The sequence below is a fragment of the Coregonus clupeaformis genome, chromosome 24 (assembly GCF_020615455.1).
Source record: "Coregonus clupeaformis isolate EN_2021a chromosome 24, ASM2061545v1, whole genome shotgun sequence".
Taxonomy (NCBI): Eukaryota; Metazoa; Chordata; class Actinopteri; order Salmoniformes; family Salmonidae; genus Coregonus; species Coregonus clupeaformis.
Window position 1 is genome coordinate 16,437,475 of NC_059215.1, and position 27,420 is coordinate 16,464,894.

At 46.8% G+C, this 27,420-nt stretch overlaps 1 protein-coding gene across 3 annotated transcripts in view; it reads right to left on the reverse strand.

Annotated features, from left to right (window-relative positions):
- The window catches only part of LOC121587360 (mitochondrial carnitine/acylcarnitine carrier protein-like), a 67,112-nt gene that overhangs the window by 37,897 nt on the left and 1,795 nt on the right, over positions 1-27,420 (reverse strand). The window contains exons 2-8 of one of the 3 annotated variants that reach the window (XM_045207070.1): positions 22,907-22,996; positions 16,676-16,803; positions 15,720-15,815; positions 14,582-14,591; positions 4,267-4,369; positions 889-961; positions 607-716 (exon numbers count right to left, since the gene is read on the reverse strand). In XM_045207070.1, coding sequence (XP_045063005.1) covers positions 607-716; positions 889-961; positions 4,267-4,369; positions 14,582-14,591; positions 15,720-15,815; positions 16,676-16,803; positions 22,907-22,996 — 610 coding nt within the window. Of the gene's footprint in view, positions 1-606; positions 717-888; positions 962-4,266; positions 4,370-4,405; positions 4,790-14,581; positions 14,592-15,719; positions 15,816-16,675; positions 16,804-22,906; positions 22,997-27,420 lie in introns of those variants that run through there. The other 2 variants (XM_045207069.1, XM_045207068.1) reach the window with 2 other exon arrangements.

Sequence of the window (27,420 nt, forward strand, 5' to 3'; positions counted from 1 at the left end):
GACCTCAACCCAATTGAGATGATTTTGGATGAGTCGGACCACAGAGTGAAGGAAAAGCAGCCAACAAGTGCTCAGCATATGTGGGAACTCCTTCAAGACTGTTGGAAAAGCATTCCAGGTGAAGCTGGTTGAGAGAATGCCAAGAGTGTGCAAAGCTGTCATCAAGGCAAAGGGTGGCTACTTTGAAGAATCTCAAATATAAAATATATTTTGATTTGTTTAACACTTTTTTGGTTACTACATGATTCCATGTGTTATTTCATAGTGTTGATGTCTTCACTATTAATAAAGAAAAACCATTGAATGAGTAAGTGTGTCCAAACTTTTGACTGGTACTGTATATCATGTGTTATATATCATGTGTTATATATCATGTGTTGTATATCATGTGTTATATGTCATGTGTTATATGTCATGTGTTATATGTTGTTTGCTATGCATGCTGCCTTCTTGGCCAGGGCTCATTTGGAAAAGAGATATAAATCTCAATGTGACCTCTCTGGTTTAATAAAGGGTAATAAATAAAAAATTAACAAATAAGAAACCTTCAGCCAAAGGACATTGGGTCGACCTGGGATCAGTGAATGTGTGTGTGTGGCAGTGTACCTGTCTGGAAGTTGGACTTGAGTACGTCAGGGGGAAGTCCCACGACCCAGTTACAGATGCCTGCTATGCCACCGCAGAGGAGGATCTTTGGAGTGCTGAGCTGGGACACACTGGAACACACACACACACACACACACACACACACAGGGTTAAACATTTACATATGAAGTGATTGATATTTGCTACCAATTATTACAGTGTGTTCTATAAAGTTTGGGATGAAGTGGTGTTGGGGTTGTAATGGTAACATGAGACTGACCTTTCACCTAACATGAGACTGACCTTTCACCCTCAGCTGTCATTTTGTGTTTCAGGATGTCATAAGCCATGAAGTAGGCACCATTAGAAGGCACATCTAGAGGTGGGAGAGAGAGAGAGAGAGACAGAGACATAGAGAGAGACAGAGAGAGAGAGGAGAAGAGACACAGAGACACAGAGACACAGAGAGAGAGAGAGAGAGAGAGAGAGAGAGAGAGAGAGAGAGAGAGAGAGAGAGAGAGAGAGAGAGAGAGAGAGAGAGAGAGAGAGAGAGAGAGAGAGAGAGAGAGAGAGAGAGAGAGAGAGAGAGAGAGAGAGAGACAGAGAGAGAGGAGAGGGGGTATATTGTAAAATACATTTGAGAGCAACAGACTGGTCTTATTTTATTGAACAACAGTGATAGAGTTGACGTTGGAAGTTTACATACATCTTAGCAAAATACATTTAAACTCAGTTTTTCACAATTCCTGACATTTAATCCTAGTAAGAATTCCCTGTCTTAGGTCAGTTAGGATCACCACTTTATTTTAAGAATGTGAAATGTCAGAATAATAGTAGAGAGAATGATTTATTTCAGCTTTTATTTCTTTCATCACATTCCCAGTGGGTCAGAAGTTTACATACACTCAATTAGTATTTGGTAGCATTGTCTTTCAATTGTTTAACTTGGGTCAAACGTTTCAGGTAGCCTTCCACAAGCTTCCCACAATAAGTTGGGTGAATTTTGGCCCATTCCTCCTGACAGAGCTGGTGTAACTGAGTCAGGTTTGTAGGCCTCCTTGCTCGCATACGCTTTTTCAGTTCTGCCCACAAATTTGCTATAGGATTGAGGTCAGGGCATTGTGATGGCCACTCCAATACCTTGACTTTGATGTCCTTAAGCCATTTTGCCACAACTTTGGAAGTATGCTTGGGGTCATTGTCCATGTGGAAGACCCATTTGCGACCAAGCTTTAACTTCCTGACTGATGTCTTGAGATGTTGCTTCAATATATCCACATAATTTTCCTTCCTCATGATGCCATCTATTTTGTGAAGTGCACCAGTACCTCCTGCAGCAAAGCACCCCCACAGCATGATGCTGTCACCCCCGTGCTTCACGGTTGGGATGGTGTTCTTTGGCTTGCAAGCGTCCCCCTTTTTCCTCCAAACATAACGATGGTCATTATGGCCAAACAGTTCTATTTTTGTTTCATCAGACCAGAGGACATTGCTCCAAAAAGTACGATCTTTGTCCCCATGTGCAGTTGCAAACCATAGTCTGTCTTTTTTTATGGCGGTTTTGGAGCAGTGGCTTCTTCCTTGCTGAGCGGCCTTTCAGGTTATGTCGATATAGGACTCGTTTTACTGTGGATATAGATACTTTTGTACCTGTTTCCTCCAGCATATTCACAAGGTCCTTTGCTGTTGTTCTGGGATTGATTTGCACTTTTCGCACCAAAGTACGTTCATCTCTAGGAGACAGAACGCGTCTCCTTCCTGAGCGGTATGACGGCTGCGTGGTCCCATGGTGTTTATACTTGCATACTATTGTTTGTACAGATGAACGTGGTACTTTCAGGCGTTGGGAAATTGCTCCCAAGGATGAACTAGACTTGTGGAGGTCTACCATTTTTTTCCTGAGGTCTTGGCTGATTTATTTAGATTTTCCCATGATGTCAAGCAAAGAGGCACTGAGTTTGAAGGTAGGCCTTGAAATATAGTCACAGGTACACCTCCAATTGACTCAAATTATGTCAATTAACCTATCAGAAGCTTCTAAAGCCATGACATCATTTTCTGGAATTTTCCAAGCTGTTTAAAGGCACAGTCAACTTAGTGTATGTAAACTTCTGACCCACTGGAATTGTGATACAGTGAATTATAAGTGAAATAATCTGTCTGTAAACAATTGTTGGAAAAATTACTTGTGTCATGCACAAAGTAGATGTCCTAACAGACTTGCCAAAACTATAGTTTGTTAACAAGAAATGTGTGGAGTGGTTGAAAAACAAGTTTTAATGACTCCAACCTAAGTGTATGTAAGACTTCAACTGTACATATCAATCCAGGGTAGAACTACTAGTTAGTCATGCTGAACTATCACATGATTTGTATTGCTATCATGGGATGCAATATAGATTTAAAGACACACACACAGGGTAAAGTCTTGTGTTTGTACCTCTGATGAGTGTGAGTGTGTCTTGTGTCTGTACCTCTGAGTGTGAGTGTGTCTGTACCTCTGATGAGTGTGAGTGTGTCTGTACCTCTGATGAGTGTGAGTGTGTCTTGTGTTTGTACCTCTGATGAGTGTGAGTGTGTCTTGTGTCTGTACCTCTGATGAGTGTGAGTGTGTCTGTACCTCTGATGAGTGTGAGTGTGTCTTGTGTCTGTACCTCTGATGAGTGTGAGTGTGTCTTGTGTCTGTACCTCTGATGAGTGTGAGTGTGTCTTGTGTCTGTACCTCTGATGAGTGTGAGTGTGTCTTGTGTCTGTACCTCTGATGAGTGTGAGTGTGTCTGTACCTCTGATGAGTGTGAGTGTGTCTTGTGTCTGTACCTCTGATGAGTGTGAGTGTGTCTGTACCTCTGATGAGTGTGAGTGTGTCTGTACCTCTGATGAGTGTGAGTGTGTCTGTACCTCTGATGAGTGTGAGTGTGTCTGTACCTCTGATGAGTGTGAGTGTGTCTGTACCTCTGATGAGTGTGAGTGTGTCTGTACCTCTGATGAGTGTGAGTGTGTCTGTACCTCTGATGAGTGTGAGTGTGTCTGTACCTCTGATGAGTGTGAGTGTGTCTGTACCTCTGATGAGTGTGAGTGTGTCTGTACCTCTGATGAGTGTGAGTGTGTCTGTACCTCTGATGAGTGTGAGTGTGTCTGTACCTCTGATGAGTGTGAGTGTGTCTGTACCTCTGATGAGTGTGAGTGTGTCTGTACCTCTGATGAGTGTGAGTGTGTCTGTACCTCTGATGAGTGTGAGTGTGTCTGTACCTCTGATGAGTGTGAGTGTGTCTGTACCTCTGATGAGTGTGAGTGTGTCTGTACCTCTGATGAGTGTGTGTGTGTCTGTACCTCTGATGAGTGTGAGTGTGTCTGTACCTCTGATGAGTGTGAGTGTGTCTGTACCTCTGATGAGTGTGAGTGTGTCTGTACCTCTGATGAGTGTGAGTGTGTCTGTACCTCTGATGAGTGTGAGTGTGTCTGTACCTCTGATGAGTGTGAGTGTGTCTGTACCTCTGATGAGTGTGAGTGTGTCTGTACCTCTGATGAGTGTGAGTGTGTCTGTACCTCTGATGAGTGTGAGTGTGTCTGTACCTCTGATGAGTGTGAGTGTGTCTGTACCTCTGATGAGTGTGAGTGTGTCTGTACCTCTGATGAGTGTGAGTGTGTCTGTACCTCTGATGAGTGTGAGTGTGTCTGTACCTCTGATGAGTGTGAGTGTTGTTCCTTTGTAGATGGAGCGGATGCCTTGTGCTTTATACAGCTTGAGAGCACAGTCCAGAGGACCTGCATACCGCACTGCCCCCTGCTGGCCTGGACCTGCATACCGTACTGCCCCCTGCTGGCCTGGACCTGCATACCGTACTGCCCCCTGCTGGCCCCTGCTGGCCTGCACCTACACACACACACACCCAAATAGTTATCTATCCAGCACAGTCCAGAGGACCTGCATACCGCACTGCCCCCTGCTGGCCTGGACCTGCATACCGCACTGCCCCCTGCTGGCCTGGACCTGCATACCGTACTGCCCCCTGCTGGCCTGGACCTGCATACCGTACTGCCCCCTGCTGGCCTGGACCTGCATACCGTACTGCCCCCTGCTGGCCCCTGCTGGCCTGCACCTACACACACACACACCCAAATAGTTATCTATCCAGCACAGTCCAGAGGACCTGCATACCGCACTGCCCCCTGCTGGCCCCTGCTGGCCCCTGCTGGCCTGCACCTAAACACACACACACACACACACACACACACACACACACAGAGTGAGGGATCTAATAGGAGACGTTATCTATCCAATCCTGTCAGGTCCATCTAGTGCCTAGGGTATTGTTAGGGAGTAGGGGCTATGGGGAAGGGGTTAGGGAGTAGGAGCTATGGGGAAGGGGTTAGGGAGTAGGAGCTAGGAGTTAGGGAGTAGGAGCTATGGGGAATGGGGTTAGGGAGTAGGAGCTAGGGGGAAGGGGTTAGGGAGTAGGAGCTGGGGGGAAGGGGTTAGGGAGTAGGAGCTAGGAGGAAGGGGTTAGGGAGTAGGAGCTATGGGGAAGGGGTTAGGGAGTAGGAGATAGGGGGAAGGGGTTAGGGAGTAGGAGCTGGGGGAAGGGGTTAGGGAGTAGGAGCTGGGGGAAGGGGTTCGGGAGTAGGAGCTAGGGGAAGGGGTTAGGGAGTAGGAGATAGGAGTTAGGGAGTAGGAGATAGGGGGTAGGGGTTAGGGAGTAGGAGCTAACAGTTAGGGTGTAGGAGATAGGGGGGAGGGGTTAGGGAGTAGGAGCTGGGGGAAGGGTTTAGGGAGTAGGAGCTAGGGAGTAGGATATAGGGGGGAGGGGTTAGGGAGTAGGAGATAGGAGTTAGGGAGTAGGAGATAGGGGTTAGGGAGTAGGAGATAGGAGTTAGGGAGTAGGAGATAGGGGGAAGGGGTTAGGGAGTAGGAGCTATAGGGAAGGGGTTAGGGAGTAGGAGATAGGGGGTAGGGAGTAGGAGCTAGGAGTTAGGGAGTAGGATATAGGGGGGAGGGGTTAGGGAGTAGGAGATAGGGGGAAGGGGTTAGGGAGTAGGAGATAGGGGGAAGGGGTTAGGGAGTAGGAGATAGGGGGAAGGGGTTAGGGAGTAGGAGATAGGGGGAAGGGGTTAGGGAGTAGGAGCTATAGGGAAGGGGTTAGGGAGTAGGAGATAGGGGGTAGGGAGTAGGATATAGGGGGGAGGGAGTAGGGAGTAGGAGCTATGGGGGAGGGTTTAGGGAGTAGGAGCTAGGGGGAAGGGGTTAGGGAGTAGGAGCTAGGGGGAAGGGGTTAGGGGAGTAGGAGATAGGGGGAAGGGGTTAGGGGAGTAGGAGATAGGGGGAAGGGGTTAGGGAGTAGGAGCTGGGGGAAGGGGGTTAGGGAGTAGGAGATAGGGGGAAGGGGTTAGGGAGTAGGAGCTGGGGGAAGGGGTTAGGGAGTAGGAGATAGGGGGAAGGGGTTAGGGAGTAGGAGATAGGGGGAAGGGGTTAGGGAGTAGGAGATAGGGGGAAGGGGTTAGGGAGTAGGAGCTATAGGGAAGGGGTTAGGGAGTAGGAGATAGGGGGTAGGGAGTAGGAGCTAGGAGTTAGGGAGTAGGATATAGGGGGGAGGGAGTAGGGAGTAGGAGCTATGGGGGAGGGTTTAGGGAGTAGGAGCTAGGGGGAAGGGGTTAGGGAGTAGGAGCTAGGGGGAAGGGGTTAGGGAGTAGGAGATGGGGGAAGGGGTTAGGGAGTAGGAGCTAGGAGATATGGGGTTAGGGAGTAGGAGATGGGGAAGGGGTTAGGGAGTAGGAGATAGGAGTTAGGGAGTAGGAGATAGGGGGTAGGGGTTAGGGAGTAGGAGCTAACAGTTAGGGTGTAGGAAATAGGGGGGAGGGGTTAGGGAGTAGGAGCTGGGGGAAGGGTTTAGGGAGTAGGAGATGGGGAAGGGGTTAGGGAGTAGGAGATAGGAGTTAGGGAGTAGGAGATGGGGAAGGGGTTAGGGAGTAGGAGATAGGAGTTAGGGAGTAGGAGATAGGGGGTAGGGTTAGGGAGTAGGAGATAGGAGTTAGGGTGTAGGAGATAGGGGGGAGGGGTTAGGGAGTAGGAGCTGGGGGAAGGGTTTAGGGAGTAGGAGCTAGGGAGTAGGATATAGGGGGGAGGGGTTAGGGAGTAGGAGATAGGGAGTAGGAGATAGGGGGTAGGGAGTAGGAGATAGGAGTTAGGGAGTAGGAGATAGGGGGTAGGGAGTAGGAGATAGGAGTTAGGGAGTAGGAGATAGGAGTTAGGGAGTAGGATATAGGGGGGAGGGGTTAGGGAGTAGGAGCTATGGGGAAGGGGTTAGGGAGTAGGAGCTAGGGGAAGGGGTTAGGGAGTAGGAGCTAGGGGAAGGGGTTAGGGAGTAGGAGCTAGGGGGAAGGGGTTAGGGAGTAGGAGCTAGGGGGAAGGGGTTAGGGAGTAGGAGCTAGGGGGAAGGGGTTAGGGAGTAGGAGCTAGGGGGAAGGGGTTAGGGAGTAGGAGATAGGGGAAGGGGTTAGGGAGTAGGAGATAGGGGGAAGGGGGTTAGGGAGTAGGAGCTAGGGGGAAGGGGTTAGGGAGTAGGAGCTAGGGGGAAGGGGGTTAGGGAGTAGGAGCTAGGGGGAAGGGGTTAGGGAGTAGGAGATGGGGGAAGGGGTTAGGGAGTAGGAGCTAGGAGATATGGGGTTAGGGAGTAGGAGCTAGGGGGGAAGGGGTTAGGGAGTAGGAGCTAGGGGGAGGGGGTTAGGAGTAGGAGCTAGGGGGAGGGGTTAGGGAGTAGGAGCTAGGGGGAAGGGGTTAGGGAGTAGGAGCTAGGGGGAAGGGGTTAGGGAGTAGGAGCTAGGGGGAAGGGGTTAGGGAGTAGGAGCTAGGGGGAAGGGGTTAGGGAGTAGGAGCTAGGGGGAAGGGGTTAGGGAGTAGGAGCTAGGGGGAAGGGGTTAGGGAGTAGGAGATAGGGGGAAGGGGTTAGGGAGTAGGAGCTAGGGGGAAGGGGTTAGGGAGTAGGAGCTAAAAGTTAGGGAGTAGGAGCTAGGGGGAAGGGGTTAGGGAGTAGGAGCTAAGGGGAAGGGAGTAGGAGTCAGCGGTGAACAAAGTGATTAGCTCACTAAAGCCAAAGATGTGTTAGGGCTGGACTCTACCTTTCTTAAAAAACGACATAGAGTCACTCATTGGCCCCATTACTAAGGTTACCAACACATCTATTGGTCAGGCAGTCTTTCCAAGGGTCTGGAAGTCGGCCATAATAACGGCCATCTTTAAATCAGGTGACCCTGCTGACTTGAGTAACTACAGGCCTGTTAGTATACTACCTGTGGTGTCGAAGGGTGCTGGAAAGTAGCAGAGCAACTGACTGCCCACCTCAACAACAGCCCCTTCACATTACACTCCATTCAGTTTGGCTTCAGAGCAAAACACTCCACAGAAACGGCCAACTGCTTTCTTCTGGAAAATGTGAAGTCCAAGATGGACAAAGGGGGGCGCTGTTGGGGCTGTATTTCCAGACCGAAGGAAAGCTTTTGATACTGTTAACCATGAGGTTCTCATCACAAAACTGTCCAAGTTCAACTTTTCCCCCCGATGCCTTGAGATGGATGAAATCAGACCTTGAAGGCAGAACCCAGTGCGTCAGAGTGAGCAATGAGCTGTCACCCAATCTCAGATATGATGTGGGCGTGCCCCAAGGGTCAATACTGGGGCCCCTCCTGTTCAGCCTGTCCATTAATGATCTGCCTTCTGTCTGCACTGGGTCTGAAGTTCAAATGTCTGCAGATGATACAGTGATGTATGTACATGCAAGGAGCAAACAACAAGCTGCACCAGAACTCACTACTGTAATGGTCCAGGTTACAAAGTGACTCACTACTGTAATGGTCCAGGTTACAAAGTGACTCAGTGACTCACTACTGTAATGGTCCAGGTTACAAAGTGGCTCAGTGACTCACTACTGTAATGGTCCAGGTTACAAAGTGGCTCAGTGACTCACTACTGTAATGGTCCAGGTTACAAAGTGACTCAGTGACTCACTACTGTAATGGTCCAGGTTACAAAGTGACTCAGTGACTCACTACTGTAATGGTCCAGGTTACAAAGTGACTCAGTGACTCACTACTGTAATGGTCCAGGTTACAAAGTGACTCAGTGACTCACTACTGTAATGGTCCAGGTTACAAAGTGACTCAGTGACTCACTACTGTAATGGTCCAGGTTACAAAGTGACTCAGTGACTCACTACTGTAATGGTCCAGGTTACAAAGTGACTCAGTGACTCACTACTGTAATGGTCCAGGTTACAAAGTGGCTCAGTGACTCACTACTGTAATGGTCCAGGTTACAAAGTGACTCAGTAACTCACTACTGTAATGGTCCAGGTTACAAAGTGACTCACTACTGTAATGGTCCAGGTTACAAAGTGGCTCAGTGACTCACTACTGTAATGGTCCAGGTTACAAAGTGACTCAGTGACTCACTACTGTAATGGTCCAGGTTACAAAGTGACTCAGTGACTCACTACTGTAATGGTCCAGGTTACAAAGTGGCTCAGTGACTCACTACTGTAATGGTCCAGGTTACAAAGTGGCTCAGTGACTCACTACTGTAATGGTCCAGGTTACAAAGTGACTCAGTGACTCACTACTGTAATGGTCCAGGTTACAAAGTGACTCAGTGACTCACTACTGTAATGGTCCAGGTTACAAAGTGGCTCAGTGACTCACTACTGTAATGGTCCAGGTTACAAAGTGGCTCAGTGACTCACTACTGTAATGGTCCAGGTTACAAAGTGACTCAGTGACTCACTACTGTAATGGTCCAGGTTACAAAGTGACTCAGTGACTCACTACTGTAATGGTCCAGGTTACAAAGTGACTCAGTGACTCACTACTGTAATGGTCCAGGTTACAAAGTGACTCAGTGACGCACTACTGTAATGGTCCAGGTTACAAAGTGACTCAGTGACTCACTACTGTAATGGTCCAGGTTACAAAGTGACTCAGTGACTCACTACTGTAATGGTCCAGGTTACAAAGTGACTCACTACTGTAATGGTCCAGGTTACAAAGTGGCTCAGTGACTCACTACTGTAATGGTCCAGGTTACAAAGTGGCTCAGTGACTCACTACTGTAATGGTCCAGGTTACAAAGTGACTCAGTGACTCACTACCGTAATGGTCCAGGTTACAAAGTGGCTCAGTGACTCACTACCGTAATGGTCCAGGTTACAAAGTGACTCAGTGACTCACTACCGTAATGGTCCAGGTTACAAAGTGACTCAGTGACTCACTACTGTAATGGTCCAGGTTACAAAGTGACTCAGTGACTCACTACTGTAATGGTCCAGGTTACAAAGTGACTCAGTGACTCACTACTGTAATGGTCCAGGTTACAAAGTGGCTCAGTGACTCACTACTGTAATGGTCCAGGTTACAAAGTGGCTCAGTGACTCACTACTGTAATGGTCCAGGTTACAAAGTGACTCAGTGACTCACTACTGTAATGGTCCAGGTTACAAAGTGACTCAGTGACTCACTACTGTAATGGTCCAGGTTACAAAGTGACTCAGTGACTCACTACTGTAATGGTCCAGGTTACAAAGTGACTCAGTGACTCACTACTGTAATGGTCCAGGTTACAAAGTGACTCAGTGACTCACTACTGTAATGGTCCAGGTTACAAAGTGACTCAGTGACTCACTACTGTAATGGTCCAGGTTACAAAGTGACTCAGTGACTCACTACTGTAATGGTCCAGGTTACAAAGTGACTCAGTGACTCACTACTGTAATGGTCCAGGTTACAAAGTGACTCAGTGACTCACTACTGTAATGGTCCAGGTTACAAAGTGGCTCAGTGACTCACTACTGTAATGGTCCAGGTTACAAAGTGACTCAGTAACTCACTACTGTAATGGTCCAGGTTACAAAGTGACTCACTACTGTAATGGTCCAGGTTACAAAGTGGCTCAGTGACTCACTACTGTAATGGTCCAGGTTACAAAGTGACTCAGTGACTCACTACTGTAATGGTCCAGGTTACAAAGTGACTCAGTGACTCACTACTGTAATGGTCCAGGTTACAAAGTGGCTCAGTGACTCACTACTGTAATGGTCCAGGTTACAAAGTGGCTCAGTGACTCACTACTGTAATGGTCCAGGTTACAAAGTGACTCAGTGACTCACTACTGTAATGGTCCAGGTTACAAAGTGACTCAGTGACTCACTACTGTAATGGTCCAGGTTACAAAGTGGCTCAGTGACTCACTACTGTAATGGTCCAGGTTACAAAGTGGCTCAGTGACTCACTACTGTAATGGTCCAGGTTACAAAGTGACTCAGTGACTCACTACTGTAATGGTCCAGGTTACAAAGTGACTCAGTGACTCACTACTGTAATGGTCCAGGTTACAAAGTGACTCAGTGACTCACTACTGTAATGGTCCAGGTTACAAAGTGACTCAGTGACGCACTACTGTAATGGTCCAGGTTACAAAGTGACTCAGTGACTCACTACTGTAATGGTCCAGGTTACAAAGTGACTCAGTGACTCACTACTGTAATGGTCCAGGTTACAAAGTGATTCACTACTGTAATGGTCCAGGTTACAAAGTGGCTCAGTGACTCACTACTGTAATGGTCCAGGTTACAAAGTGGCTCAGTGACTCACTACCGTAATGGTCCAGGTTACAAAGTGACTCAGTGACTCACTACCGTAATGGTCCAGGTTACAAAGTGGCTCAGTGACTCACTACCGTAATGGTCCAGGTTACAAAGTGACTCAGTGACTCACTACCGTAATGGTCCAGGTTACAAAGTGACTCAGTGACTCACTACTGTAATGGTCCAGGTTACAAAGTGACTCAGTGACTCACTACTGTAATGGTCCAGGTTACAAAGTGACTCAGTGACTCACTACTGTAATGGTCCAGGTTACAAAGTGGCTCAGTGACTCACTACTGTAATGGTCCAGGTTACAAAGTGGCTCAGTGACTCACTACTGTAATGGTCCAGGTTACAAAGTGACTCAGTGACTCACTACTGTAATGGTCCAGGTTACAAAGTGACTCAGTGACTCACTACTGTAATGGTCCAGGTTACAAAGTGACTCAGTGACTCACTACTGTAATGGTCCAGGTTACAAAGTGGCTCAGTGACTCACTACTGTAATGGTCCAGGTTACAAAAGTGACTCAGTGACTCACTACTGTAATGGTCCAGGTTACAAAGTGACTCAGTGACTCACTACTGTAATGGTCCAGGTTACAAAGTGACTCAGTGACTCACTACTGTAATGGTCCAGGTTACAAAGTGACTCAGTGACTCACTACTGTAATGGTCCAGGTTACAAAGTGACTCAGTGACTCACTACTGTAATGGTCCAGGTTACAAAGTGACTCAGTGACTCACTACTGTAATGGTCCAGGTTACAAAGTGACTCAGTGACTCACTACTGTAATGGTCCAGGTTACAAAGTGGCTCAGTGACTCACTACTGTAATGGTCCAGGTTACAAAGTGGCTCAGTGACTCACTACTGTAATGGTCCAGGTTACAAAGTGGCTCAGTGACTCACTACTGTAATGGTCCAGGTTACAAAGTGGCTCAGTGACTCACTACTGTAATGGTCCAGGTTACAAAGTGGCTCAGTGACTCACTACTGTAATGGTCCAGGTTACAAAGTGACTCAGTGACTCACTACTGTAATGGTCCAGGTTACAAAGTGACTCAGTGACTCACTACTGTAATGGTCCAGGTTACAAAGTGACTCAGTGACTCACTACTGTAATGGTCCAGGTTACAAAGTGACTCAGTGACTCACTACTGTAATGGTCCAGGTTACAAAGTGACTCAGTGACTCACTACTGTAATGGTCCAGGTTACAAAGTGGCTCAGTGACTCACTACTGTAATGGTCCAGGTTACAAAGTGGCTCAGTGACTCACTACTGTAATGGTCCAGGTTACAAAGTGGCTCAGTGACTCACTACTGTAATGGTCCAGGTTACAAAGTGGCTCAGTGACTCACTACTGTAATGGTCCAGGTTACAAAGTGGCTCAGTGACTCACTACTGTAATGGTCCAGGTTACAAAGTGGCTCAGTGACTCACTACTGTAATGGTCCAGGTTACAAAGTGGCTCAGTGACTCACTACTGTAATGGTCCAGGTTACAAAGTGGCTCAGTGACTCACTACTGTAATGGTCCAGGTTACAAAGTGACTCAGTGACTCACTACTGTAATGGTCCAGGTTACAAAGTGACTCAGTGACTCACTACTGTAATGGTCCAGGTTACAAAGTGACTCAGTGACTCACTACTGTAATGGTCCAGGTTACAAAGTGACTCAGTGACTCACTACTGTAATGGTCCAGGTTACAAAGTGACTCAGTGACTCACTACTGTAATGGTCCAGGTTACAAAGTGACTCAGTGACTCACTACTGTAATGGTCCAGGTTACAAAGTGACTCAGTGACTCACTACTGTAATGGTCCAGGTTACAAAGTGACTCAGTGACTCACTACTGTAATGGTCCAGGTTACAAAGTGACTCAGTGACTCACTACTGTAATGGTCCAGGTTACAAAGTGACTCAGTGACTCACTACTGTAATGGTCCAGGTTACAAAGTGACTCAGTGACTCACTACTGTAATGGTCCAGGTTACAAAGTGACTCAGTGACTCACTACTGTAATGGTCCAGGTTACAAAGTGGCTCAGTGACTCACTACTGTAATGGTCCAGGTTACAAAGTGGCTCAGTGACTCACTACTGTAATGGTCCAGGTTACAAAGTGACTCAGTGACTCACTACTGTAATGGTCCAGGTTACAAAGTGGCTCAGTGACTCACTACTGTAATGGTCCAGGTTACAAAGTGACTCAGTGACTCACTACTGTAATGGTCCAGGTTACAAAGTGGCTCAGTGACTCACTACTGTAATGGTCCAGGTTACAAAGTGGCTCAGTGACTCACTACTGTAATGGTCCAGGTTACAAAGTGGCTCAGTGACTCACTACTGTAATGGTCCAGGTTACAAAGTGGCTCAGTGACTCACTACTGTAATGGTCCAGGTTACAAAGTGACTCAGTGACTCACTACTGTAATGGTCCAGGTTACAAAGTGGCTCAGTGACTCACTACTGTAATGGTCCAGGTTACAAAGTGACTCAGTGACTCACTACTGTAATGGTCCAGGTTACAAAGTGACTCAGTGACTCACTACTGTAATGGTCCAGGTTACAAAGTGACTCAGTGACTCACTACTGTAATGGTCCAGGTTACAAAGTGACTCAGTGACTCACTACTGTAATGGTCCAGGTTACAAAGTGACTCAGTGACTCACTACTGTAATGGTCCAGGTTACAAAGTGACTCAGTGACTCACTACTGTAATGGTCCAGGTTACAAAGTGGCTCAGTGACTCACTACTGTAATGGTCCAGGTTACAAAGTGACTCAGTGACTCACTACTGTAATGGTCCAGGTTACAAAGTGACTCAGTGACTCACTACTGTAATGGTCCAGGTTACAAAGTGACTCAGTGACTCACTACTGTAATGGTCCAGGTTACAAAGTGACTCAGTGACTCATGTTTGCATCTCAATGTGAAAAAAACTGTCTGCATGTTGTTCACAAAGAGGGCAACTGATGCTACTGAGCCAGATGCCTATGTGTCAGGGGAGGAGCTCCAGGTGGTATCCCATTTTAAGTGCCTTGGCATCATAGGCTACTTGATTCCAACCTCTCTTTAAAAAGCAGGTGAAAAAGGTAACTAAAAAACCCCAAATCCAACCAGGCTAATTTCCAATTCATATGAAATTGTTTGACTACAGAGGCAGCAAAACTGTACTTCAATGCTATAATACTGCCCCACATAACATACTGCTTGACTAGTTGGGCCCAAGCTTGCTGTAAAACATTAAAACCCATTCAGTCTACAAACAGGCTCTCAAAGTGCTTGATAGAAAGCCCAATAGCCACCATCACTGTTACATCCTCAGAAAGCATGGGTTCCTGAGTTGGGAAAATCTTGTGCAATACACCGACGCATGTCTTGTATTCCAGATCCTAAATGGCCTGGCTCCTCCCCCTCCACTTAGTACTTTGGTTAAACAGAAAACCCAAACCCACAGCAGCAGATCCACAAGGTCTGCCATGAGAGGTGACTGTGTAGTTCCCTTAAGGAAAAGCACCTTCTGCTTTCTCTGTGAGAGCTTCCCATATCTGGAACACACTGCCATCAGACACACACAACTGCCCCACCTATCACACCTTCACAGAGAACATAAAGACATGGCTGAAGGCCAATCAGACCAGTGAACATAAAGACATGGCTGAAGGCCAATGGCCAATCAGACCAGTGAACATAAAGACATGGCTGAAGGCCAATCAGACCAGTGAACATAAAGACATGGCTGAAGGCCAATCAGACCAGTGAACATAAAGACATGGCTGAAGGCCAATGGCCAATCAGACCAGTGATGCTACGTGTTGCTTGTCCTATGTTTCTCTGTCTGCGTGCTACGTGTTGCTTGTAAAAATACAAATAAACTCAAACTCAAAGTTAGGGAGTAGGAGCTAGGGGGAAGGGGTTAGGGAGTAGGAGCTAGGGGGAAGGGGTTAGGGAGTAGGAGCTATGGGGAAGGGGTTAGGGAGTAGGAGCTAGGAGTTAGGGAGTAGGAGATAGGGGTTAGGGAGTAGAAGCTAGGGATTAGGGAGTTGGACCTAGGGGGAAGGGTTAGGGAGTAGGAGCTAGGAGTTAGGGAGTAGGAGATAGGGGTTAGGGAGTAGGAGATAGGGGGAAGGGGTTAGGGAGTAGGAGCTAGGGGGAAGGGGTTAGGGAGTAGGAGCTAGGGGGAAGGGGTTAGGGAGTAGGAGCTAGGGGTAAGGGGTTAGGGAGTAGGAGCTAAGGGGAAGGGGTTAGGGAGTAGGAGCTAGGGGTTAGGGAGTAGGACCTAGGGGTTAGGGAGTAGGAGCTAAGGGGAAGGGGTTAGGGAGTAGGAGCTATGGGGAAGGGGTTAGGGAGTAGGAGCTAGGGTTTAGGGAGTAGGATCTAGTGGGAAGGGGCTAAATTAGGGAGTACAATTTAGGGGTTGTTGCTAGGGGTTGATGCTAGGGGTTGTTGCTAGGGGTTGATGCTATGGGATGTTAAGGACAGGGGCAGGGAGTGAGTGTAGTCACTTTACCTGTAGTAAACACTTTATCCGTTCTCCAGGACACACAATCACTGTAGTGAAAACACCTGCTAGACAGCCTGAGAGAAACAGCTGGGTAGGCCTGAAAGAGAGGGGGGAGAGAGATAAAGAGAGTGGGGAGAAATAGAAAGATAGAGAGAGGGCGAGAGGGCGAGAGGGCGAGAGGGCGAGAGGGCGAGAGGGCGAGAGGGCGAGAGGGCGAGAGGGCGAGAGAGAGAGAGAGAGAGAGAGAGAGAGAGAGAGAGAGAGATAAAGAGAGTGGGGAGAAATAGAAAGATAGAGAGAGGCGAGAGGCGAGAGGGCGAGAGGGCGAGAGGGCGAGAGGGCGAGAGGGCGAGAGGGCGAGAGAGAGAGAGAGATAAAGAGAGTGGGGAGAAATAGAAAGATAGAGAGAGGGCGAGAGGGCGAGAGGGCGAGAGGGCGAGAGGGCGAGAGGGCGAGAGGGCGAGAGAGAGAGAGAGAGAGAGAGAGAGAGAGAGAGAGATAAAGAGAGTGGGGAGAAATAGAAAGATAGAGAGAGGGCGAGAGGGCGAGAGGGCGAGAGGGCGAGAGGGCGAGAGGGCGAGAGAGATAAAGAGAGTGGGGAGAAATAGAAAGATAGAGAGAGAGAGATAAAGAGAGTGGGGAGAAATAGAAAGATAGAGAGAGGGCGAGAGGGCGAGAGGGCGAGAGGCGAGAGGGCGAGAGGGCGAGAGGGCGAGAGGGCGAGAGGGCGAGAGGGCGAGAGGGCGAGAGAGAGAGAGAGAGAGAGAGAGAGAGAGAGAGAGAGAGAGAGAGAGAGAGAGAGAGAGAGAGAGAGAGAGAGAGAGAGAGAGAGAGAGAGAGAGAGAGAAAGAAAGAAAGAAAGAAAGAAAGAAAGAAAGAAAGAAAGAAAGAAAGAAAGAAAGAAAGAAAGAAAGAAAGAAAGAAAGAAAGAAAGAAAGAAAGAAAATAAATACCTACATGAGTGTCTTAGTGGGGTCTGGTTGCAACAGCTGTTTTCCCAGTCCAAACCCAAAGAAACTAATGGCCATCATAGGAGCTACGCTGGCCAGAGGGGCCCCCATCCCCTTGTACAGCCCCAGAAGTCCCTACACACACACACACACACACACACACATACACACACACACAGAGAGAGAGAGAGAGACACACACAAGCACTCACAGAGACACACACACACACACACACACACACAGAGAGAGACACACACACACTCACAGAGACACACACACACACACACGGGGGAGAGTGAGATCAAGAAGGAATATTTTTACATTATGTTTAATTTATTATGTGAACGATATGTGTGTGTGTGTGTGTGTGTGTGTGTGTTTGTGTATGTATATATGTATGTACACTACCAGTCAATAGTTTGGACACACCTACTCATTCAAGGGTTTTTCTGATGTATCAAATACTTATGTCATGCAATAAAATGCAAATGAATTACTTAAAAATCATACAATGTGATTTTCTGGATTTTTGTTTTAGATTCCGTCTCTCACAGTTGAAGTGTACCTATGATAAAAATGACAGACCTCTACATGCTTTGTAAGTAGGAAAACCTGCAAAATCGGCAGTGTATCAAATACTTGTTCTCCCCACTGTATGTCACGCCTTTGCACGCCCTCATTGCTCCACCCTCAACTTCCGGACTTGTCTCTGTTCTGTTATTTATCTGCCAAACCTTTCTGTTTTGACTTTTAACCCATTTACCAACGTCTTAGTTTAGTCCTCGCTCAACTATTTCCATTCAACTTTTTCACCCCAGACTCTTTATCTGGACATGGTTCTACAGGACCTTTTATCTGGACATGGTTCTACAGGACCCTTTATCTGGACATGGTTCTACAGGACCCTTTATCTGGACATGGTTCTACAGGACCCTTTATCTGGACATGGTTCTACAGGACCCTTTATCTGGACATGGTTCTACAGGACCTCCACCAGCCGAATGTAAGTAGTAACAGTAACACTATGCCATCTAATTGTAGTCCCTGTACTCAAAATATAAATTTTACTCATTTAGCAGATGCTCTTATCCAGAGCGACTTACAGGAGCAATTAGGGTTAAGTGCCTTGCTCAAGGGCACATCGACAGATTTTTCACCTAGTCGACTCGGGGATTAGAACCAGCGACCTTTCGATTACTGGCACAACGCTTTTAACCACTAAGCTACCTGCCGCCCTGGAGAACTATCGCCTTATGGTGAGGATAACCGTGTTGCAATCACAGCTTCAGATGCAATCTTTAGGCAAGGGCAATGTAAGTGTAGGAAAGGATGAAACAGCGTCTGTGCCACCAGTAAGTACAGATAGTAGTATAAATCCCCTCGCACAGCCCCCACAGCTGGACAATTTTCTCAAGGCTTCTGGAAAGAAATGCTGTCGGCATGCTCAACCGGTGTCGCTCATTCAGCCGACAGAAACTTTCAACTGGTTCTCCCCATCAAGCAACGAGTCGGAGTCAGAGGCCAAGCCTCCTCTGGTCTCTCCTCTACCCATTACGGGGTCTGAGCTGCCGAGGCCTCCCACCATTAGCTCTGACAAATTGAAAACCCTAGTCATTGGCGACTCCATTACCCGCAATATTAGACTTAAAAAGAATCATCCAGCGATCACACACTGTTTACCAGGGGGCAGGGCTACCGACGTAAAGGCTAATCTGAAGATGGTGCTGGCTGAGACTAAAACTGGCGAGGGTAGAGAGCATAGGGATATTGTTATCCACGTCGGCACCAACGATGTTAGGATGAAACAGTCAGAGGTCACCAAGAGCAACATAGCTTCAGCGTGTAAATCAGCTAGAAAGATGTGTTGGTGGCCTCTGTATGCTGTTAGTGGATTTTTACATTGATATGGATTTTTTTTAGATTGGTACATCGTACATCTTTGTTGCTAGGCAATAACTTAATTAGTTCCTCTCACTGTGTGCGTGTGTGTAAAATGGGCATCTGACCTGTCTTCGGGTCAAATTCTACAGTTGTCTTATCTTATCAGTGACTGAAACCAGACTGTGACCCTGTGGCTCTCCATGGGCATATCCCTGGAACGAGCCAGGGTTGGACAGGGTTCAGGCTGGACCCTTTGTCTCTCCTTGGGCGTCTTCCTGATTAATTACAGCAGGACGGGGTGGGAGAGAGGGGTTAGGCTTGGGTATGTTTGACCTGCCATGTCCACAACAATCTCCAGGTCAAGCCAGGGTGAGCCAGGGTTGAACAGAGTTCAAACTGAACATGATTATTTTTACATGACATGGTTGTTAGTTGTGCAGGACAAGCTTGGTTGTTCACACCACCATTGTTTCCAAACTAAATACATAGAAGGAGGGGAAGTCAGATTTCGCCACTATCATAGACTAAGGAAGTGGGCGGAGCGGTCAAGATGGAAGTGGGCGGAGCGGTCAAGATGGAAGTGGGCGGAGCGGTCAAGATGTGGAAACTGGAGACAGTGATGGTGGAACCAAAGAGGGAGGGGTTAAGCTAAAATGTAAAATGACTATATAAACTAAGAGCTGGGAGGTGGAAAATCAGATGCTCTGCAGACCACCTCGGCTTTATCTAATCGAAATTAAGTTATCTGAATTCTACAAAAACTCTGGAAACACTTTGGTTATTTGATCAGTATAAGGATGAATTTGCCACAACATCAGCATCGAGTAATTGTCTCTGGCCCCCTCCCAGTTAGGGGGAGTGATGAGCTCTACAGCAGAGTCTCACAACTCAATCGCTGGTTGAAACTGTTTTCTGCTCCTCCCAAAATATAGAATTTGTAGATAATTGGCCCTCTTTCTGGGACTCACCCACAAACAGGACCAAGCCTGGCCTGCTGAGGAGTGACGGACTCCATCCTAGCTGGAGGGGTGTTACAGGACCAAGCCTGGCCTGCTGAGGAGTGATGGACTCCATCCTAGCTGGAGGGGTGCTACAGGACCAAGCCTGGCCTGCTGAGGAGTGATGGACTCCATCCTAGCTGGAGGGGTGCTACAGGACCAAGCCTGGCCTGCTGAGGAGTGATGGACTCCATCCTAGCTGGAGGGGTGCTCTCATCTTATCTACCACCATAGACAGGGCTCTAACTCCTCTAGCTCCACAATGAGACAGGGTGCAGGCCAGGCAGCAGGCTGTTAGCCAGCCCAATGAGACAGGGTGAAGGCCAGGCAGCAGGCTGTTAGCCAGCCCAATGAGACAGGGTGCAGGCCAGGCAGCAGGCTGTTAGCCAGCCCAATGAGACAGGGTGCAGGCCAGGCAGCAGGCTGTTAGCCTCCCCAATGAGACAGGGTGCAGGCCAGGCAGCAGGCTGTTAGCCAGCCCAATGAGACAGGGTGCAGGCCAGGCAGCAGGCTGTTAGCCTCCCCAATGAGACAGGGTGCAGGCCAGGCAGCAGGCTGTTAGCCTCCCCAATGAGACAGGGTGCAGGCCAGGCAGCAGGCTGTTAGCCAGCCCAATGAGACAGGGTGCAGGCCAGGCAGCAGGCTGTTAGCTAGCCCAATGAGACAGGGTGCAGGCCAGGCAGCAGGCTGTTAGCCAGCCTGACAGCTTAGTGGAGTCTGCCACTAGCACAGTCAGTGTAGTCAGCTCAGCTATCCCCATTGAGACCGTGTCTGTGCCTCGATCTAGGTCAGGCAAAACTAAACATGGCGGTGTTCGCCTTAGCATTCTCACTGGAATAAAGACCTCCTCCATTCCTGTCATTATTGAAAGAGATTGTGATAATATCTCCCATCTCAAAATAGGACAACTAAATATCAGATCCCTCACTCAAGGCTGATGAATTGACTGTGTTAAATGAGGCCTCTCCTCCTGGTTACACTAGTGACCATATCCCCCGCGCATCCAGCAAAGGCGGAGGTGTTGTTAACATTTACGATAGCAAATTTTAAAAAAGAGTGCGTTTTCATCTTTTGAGCTTCTAGTCATGAAATCTATGCAGCCTACTCAATCACTTTCTATAGCTACTGTTTACAGGCCTCCTGGGCCGTATACAGAGTTCCTCACTGAGTTCCCTGAATTCCTATCGGACCTTGTAGTCTTGGCAGATAATATTCACATTTTTAGTGACTTTAATATTCACATGTAAAAGTCCACAGACCCACTCCAAAAGGCTTTCGGAGCCATCATCGACTCAGTGGGTTTTGTCCAACATGTCTCCGGACCTACTCATTGCAGTCATACCCTGGATCTAGTTTTGTCCTGTGGAATAAATATTGTGGATCTAAATGTTTTTTCTCATAATCCTGGACTATCGGACCACCATCATATTATGTTTGCAATCGCAACAAATAATCTTTGTGGGCTATACTCAGCCTTGTCTCAGGGTAGTAGGTTGGTGGTCTGTTGATATCCCTCTGGTGGTGTGGGGGCTGTGCTCTGGCAAAGTGGGTGGGGTTATATCCTGCCTGGTTGGCCCTGTCCAGGGGTATCGTCGGACGGGGCCACAGTGTCTCCCGACCCCCACCCTGTCTCAGCCTCCAGTATCTATGCTGCAATAGTCTATGTGCCGGGGGGCTAGGGCAGTCTGTAATATCTGGTGTTATTCTCCTGTCTTATCTGGTGTCCTGTGTGAATTTAAGGATGCTCCCTCTAATTCTCTCTCTCTCCCTCTCTCCCTCCCTTCCCGGAGGACCTGAGCCCTAGGACCATGCCTCAGGACTACCTGGCCTGATGACTCCTGGCTGTCCCCAGTCCACCTGGTCCTCTCTCCCTCCCCTCCCGGAGGACCTGAGCCCTAGGACCATGCATTTACATTACATTTACATTTTAGTCATTTAGCAGACGCTCTTATCCAGAGCGACTTACAGTTAGTGCATACATTATTTTTTTTATCGAACCCACAACCCTGGCGTTGCAAACGCCATGCTCTACCAACTGAGCTACATCCCCTGCCGGCCATTCCCTCCCCTACCCTGGACGACGCTGGGCCAATTGTGCGCGCCGCCCCATGGGTCTCCCGGTCGCGGCCGGCTACGACAGAGCCTGGATTCGAACCAGGATCTCTAGTGGCACAGCTAGCACTGCGATGCAGTGCCTTAGACCACTGCGCCACTCGGGATCTAAATGTTTTTTCTCATAATCCTGGACTATCGGACCACCATCATATTATGTTTGCAATCGCAACAAATAATCTTTGTGGGCTATACTCAGCCTTGTCTCAGGGTAGTAGGTTGGTGGTCTGTTGATATCCCTCTGGTGGTGTGGGGGCTGTGCTCTGGCAAAGTGGGTGGGGTTATATCCTGCCTGGTTGGCCCTGTCCAGGGGTATCGTCGGACGGGGCCACAGTGTCTCCCGACCCCCACCCTGTCTCAGCCTCCAGTATCTATGCTGCAATAGTCTATGTGCCGGGGGGCTAGGGCAGTCTGTAATATCTGGTGTTATTCTCCTGTCTTATCTGGTGTCCTGTGTGAATTTAAGGATGCTCCCTCTAATTCTCTCTCTCTCCCTCTCTCCCTCCCTTCCCGGAGGACCTGAGCCCTAGGACCATGCCTCAGGACTACCTGGCCTGATGACTCCTGGCTGTCTCTCTCCCTCCCATCCCGGAGGACCTGAGCCCTAGGACCATGCCTCAGGACTACCTGGCCTGATGACTCCTGGCTGTCCCCAGTCCACCTGGTCGTGCTGCTGCTCCAGTTTCAACTCTTCTGCCTGCGGCTATGGAACCCTGACCTGTTCACCAGACGTGCTACCTTGTCCTGGACCTGATGTTTTCGACTCTCTCTCTCTCTCTCTCTCTCTCCACCGCACCTGCTGTCTCGACCTCTGAATGCCCGGCTATGAAAAGCCAACTGACATTTACTCCTGAGGTGCTGACCTGTTGCAACCTCTACAACCACTGATTATTATTTGACCTTACTGGTCATCTATGAACGTTTGAACATCTTGAAGAATAATTTGGCCTTAATGGCCATGTACTGTTATAATCTCCAGCCGGCACAGCCAGAAGGGGACTGGCCACCCCTCAGAGCCTGGTTCCTCTCTAGGTTTCTTCCTAGGTTTCTGCCTTTCTAGGGAGTTTTTCCTAGCCACCGTGCTTCTACATCTGCATTGTTTGCTGTTTGAGGTTTTAGGCTGGGTTTCTGTATAGCACTTTGTGACAACTACTGATATAAAAAGAGCTTAATAAATACATTTGATTGATTGATGTGTGTGTGTGTGTATGTGTGTATCTGTGTGTGTGTGTGTGTGTGTGTGTTACCTCTTTGGAGACAGTCTTGAGGAAGCAGTCATAAGCTCCTTTGTAGAGGACGTCCTGGATGGGCACTCTTGGCTGAGTCTGTAGTCGTACCTGAACAGTAGCAGGATAACACACAATACCACAGTGTTATATAGTAGCAGGATAACACACAATACCACAGTGTTATATAGTAGCAGGATAACACACAATACCACAGTGTTATACAGTGGTAGGATAACACACAATACCACAGTGTTATACAGTAGCAGGATAACACACAATACCACAGTGTTATATAGTAGCAGGATAACACACAATACCACAGTGTTATATAGTAGCAGGATAACACACAATACCACAGTGTTATATAGTAGCAGGATAACACACAATACCACAGTGTTATATAGTAGCAGGATAACACACAATACCACAGTGTTATATAGTAGCAGGATAACACACAATACCACAGTGTTATATAGTGGTAGGATAACACACAATACCATATTATTATACAGTGGTAGGATAACACACAATACCATATTATTATACAGTGGTAGGATAACACACAATACCACAGTGTTATATAGTAGCAGGATAACAGACAATACCACAGTGTTATATAGTAGCAGGATAACACACAATACCAGTGTTATATAGTAGCAGGATAACACACAAAACCACAGTGTTATGCAGTGGTAGGATAACACACAATACCACAGTGTTATATAGTAGCAGGATAACACACAATACCACAGTGTTATATAGTGGTAGGATAACACACAATACCACAGTGTTATATAGTGGTAGGATAACACACAATACCATAGTGTTATATAGTAGCAGGATAACACACAATACCACAGTGTTATATAGTGGTAGGATAACACACAATACCACAGTGTTATACAGTGGTAGGATAACACACAATACCACAGTGTTATATAGTAGCAGGATAACACACAATACCACAGTGTTATATAGTAGCAGGATAACACACAATACCAGTGTTATATAGTAGCAGGATAACACACAAAACCACAGTGTTATACAGTGGTAGGATAACACACAATACCACAGTGTTATATAGTAGCAGGATAACACACAATACCACAGTGTTATATAGTAGCAGGATAACACACAATACCACAGTGTTATATAGTGGTAGGATAACACACAATACCATAGTGTTATATAGTAGCAGGATAACACACAATACAACAGTGTTATATAGTGGTAGGATAACACACAATACCACAGTGTTATACAGTGGTAGGATAACACACAATACCACAGTGTTATATAGTAGCAGGATAACACACAATACCACAGTGTTATATAGTAGCAGGATAACACACAATACTACAGTGTTATACAGTAGCAGGATAACACACAATACCACAGTGTTATATAGTAGCAGGATAACACACAATAACACAGTGTTATATAGTAGCAGGATAACACACAATACCACAGTGTCATATAGTAGCAGGATAACACACAATACCATATTATTATACAGTGGTAGGATAACACACAATACCACAGTGTTATATAGTAGCAGGATAACACACAATACCACAGTGTTATACAGTGGTAGGATAACACACAATACCACAGTGTTATACAGTGGTAGGATAACACACAATACCACAGTGTTATACAGTGGTAGGATAACACACAATACCACAGTGTTATATAGTGGTAGGATAACACACAATACCACAGTGTTATATAGTAGCAGGATAACACACAATACCACAGTGTTATACAGTAGCAGGATAACACACAATACCACAGTGTTATATAGTAGCAGGATAACACACAATACCACAGTGTTATATAGTAGCAGGATAACACACAATACCACAGTGTTATATAGTAGCAGGATAACACACAATACCACAGTGTTATACAGTGGTAGGATAACACACAATACCACAGTGTTATACAGTGGTAGGATAACACACAATACCACAGTGTTATACAGTAGCAGGATAACACACAATACCACAGTGTTATACAGTGGTAGGATAACACACAATACCACAGTGTTATACAGTGGTAGGATAACACACAATACCACAGTGTTATACAGTAGCAGGATAACACACAATACCACAGTGTTATACAGTGGTAGGATAACACACAATACCACAGTGTTATATAGTGGTAGGATAACACACAATACCACAGTGTTATATAGTAGCAGGATAACACACAATACCACAGTGTTATACAGTGGTAGGATAACACACAATACCACAGTGTTATACAGTGGTAGGATAACACACAATACCACAGTGTTATATAGTGGTAGGATAACACACAATACCACAGTGTTATACAGTGGTAGGATAACACACAATACCACAGTGTTATATAGTGGTAGGATAACACACAATACCACAGTGTTATATAGTAGCAGGATAACACACAATACCACAGTGTTATATAGTAGCAGGATAACACACAATACCACAGTGTTATACAGTAGCAGAATAACACACAATACCACAGTGTTATACAGTGGTAGGATAACACACAATACCACAGTGTTATATAGTAGCAGGAAAACACACAATACCACAGTGTTATATAGTAGCAGGATAACACACAATACCACAGTGTTATACAGTGGTAGGATAACACACAATACCACAGTGTTATACAGTGGTAGGATAACACACAATACCACAGTGTTATATAGTGGTAGGATAACACACAATACCACAGTGTTATACAGTGGTAGGATAACACACAATACCACAGTGTTATATAGTGGTAGGATAACACACAATACCACAGTGTTATATAGTAGCAGGATAACACACAATACCACAGTGTTATATAGTAGCAGGATAACACATAAGAGGTTGAGGCTATTGGGGTTGTTATAAGAGTAGAGGTCCTAGGAGAATCTGTCTGTCTGTCTGTCTGTCTGTCTGTCTGTCTGTCTGCCTGTCTGTCTGTCACACCACAGTCTTCAAACACACAACATAGTCAACTGGCACTGGTTATACAGTACCAGTCAAAAGTTTTAGAACACCTACTCATTGAAGGGTTTTTCTTTGTTTTTTACTATTTTTACATTGTAGAATAATAGTGAAGACATCAAAACTATGAAATAACACACATGGAATCATGTAGTACCCAAAAACAAATCAAAATATATTTTATATTTGAGAATCTTCAAATAGCCACCCTTTGCCTTGATGACAGCTTTGCACACTCTTGGCATTCTCTCAACCAGCTTCACCTGGAATGCTTTTCCAACAGTCTTGAAGGACTTCCCACATATGCTGAGCACTTGTTGGCTGCTTTTCCTTCACTCTGCGCTCCAACTCATCCCAAACCATCTCAATTGGGTTGAGGTCGGGGGATTGTGGAGGCCAGGTCATCTGATGCAGCACTCCATCACTCTCCTTCTTGGTAAAATAGCCCTTACACAGCCTGGAGGTGTATTGGGTCATTGTCCTGTTGAAAAACAAATTATAGTCCCACTAAGCCCAAACCAGATGAAATGGTGTATCGCTGCAGAATGCTGTGGTGGCCATGCTGGTTAAGTGTGCCTTGAATTCTAAATAAATCACAGACAGTGTCACCAGCAAAGCACCCCCCACACCCTCACAACCAAAGGACACATTTCCACCGGTCTAATGTCCATTGCTCATGTTTCTTGGCCCAAACAGGTCTCTTCTTCTTATTGGTGTCCTTTAGTAGTGGTTTCTTTGCAGCAATTCGACCATGAAGGCCTGATTCACACAGTTACCTATGAACAGTTGATGTTGAGATGTGTCTGTGACTTGAACTCTGTGAAGCATTTATTTGGGCTGCAATTTCTGAGGCTGGTAACTCTAATGAACTTATCCTCTGCAGCAGAGGTAACTCTGGGTCTTCCATTCCTGTGGGGGTCCTCATGAGAGCCAGTTTCATCATAGCGCTTGATGGTTTTTGTGATTGCACTTGAAAAGTTCTTGATAATTTCCGTATTGACTGACCTTCATGTCTTAAAGTAATGATGGACTGTCGTTTCTCTTTGCTTATTTGAATATCTTCACTATATTCTACAATGTAAAACATTGTAAAAAAAATAAAGAAAAACCCTTGAATGAGTAGTTGTGTCCAAACTTTTGACTGGTACTGCATATAGAAGCCACTGCTGTTACAATTGCCTAACGTTTCCACCTTCCGCACACACAAACGCACACGCACATGCACACACACAGCAACAGAAACAGCGAGAGAGAGAGAGAGACAGACAGACTGAGAGATGAGAGAGAGAGAGAGCGAGAGACAGACAGACAGACAGACAGACAGAGAGAGAGACAAGGAGAGAGAGAGACAGAGAGACAGACAGACAGAGACAGACAGACTGAGAGATGAGAGAGAGAGAGAGAGAGAGAGACAAACAGACAGACTGTGAGATGAGAGAGAGAGCGAGAGAGAGAGAGAGCGAGAGAGAGAGAGAGACAGACAGACAGACAGACTGTGAGATGAGAGAGAGAGCGAGAGAGAGAGAGACAGACAGTGAGATG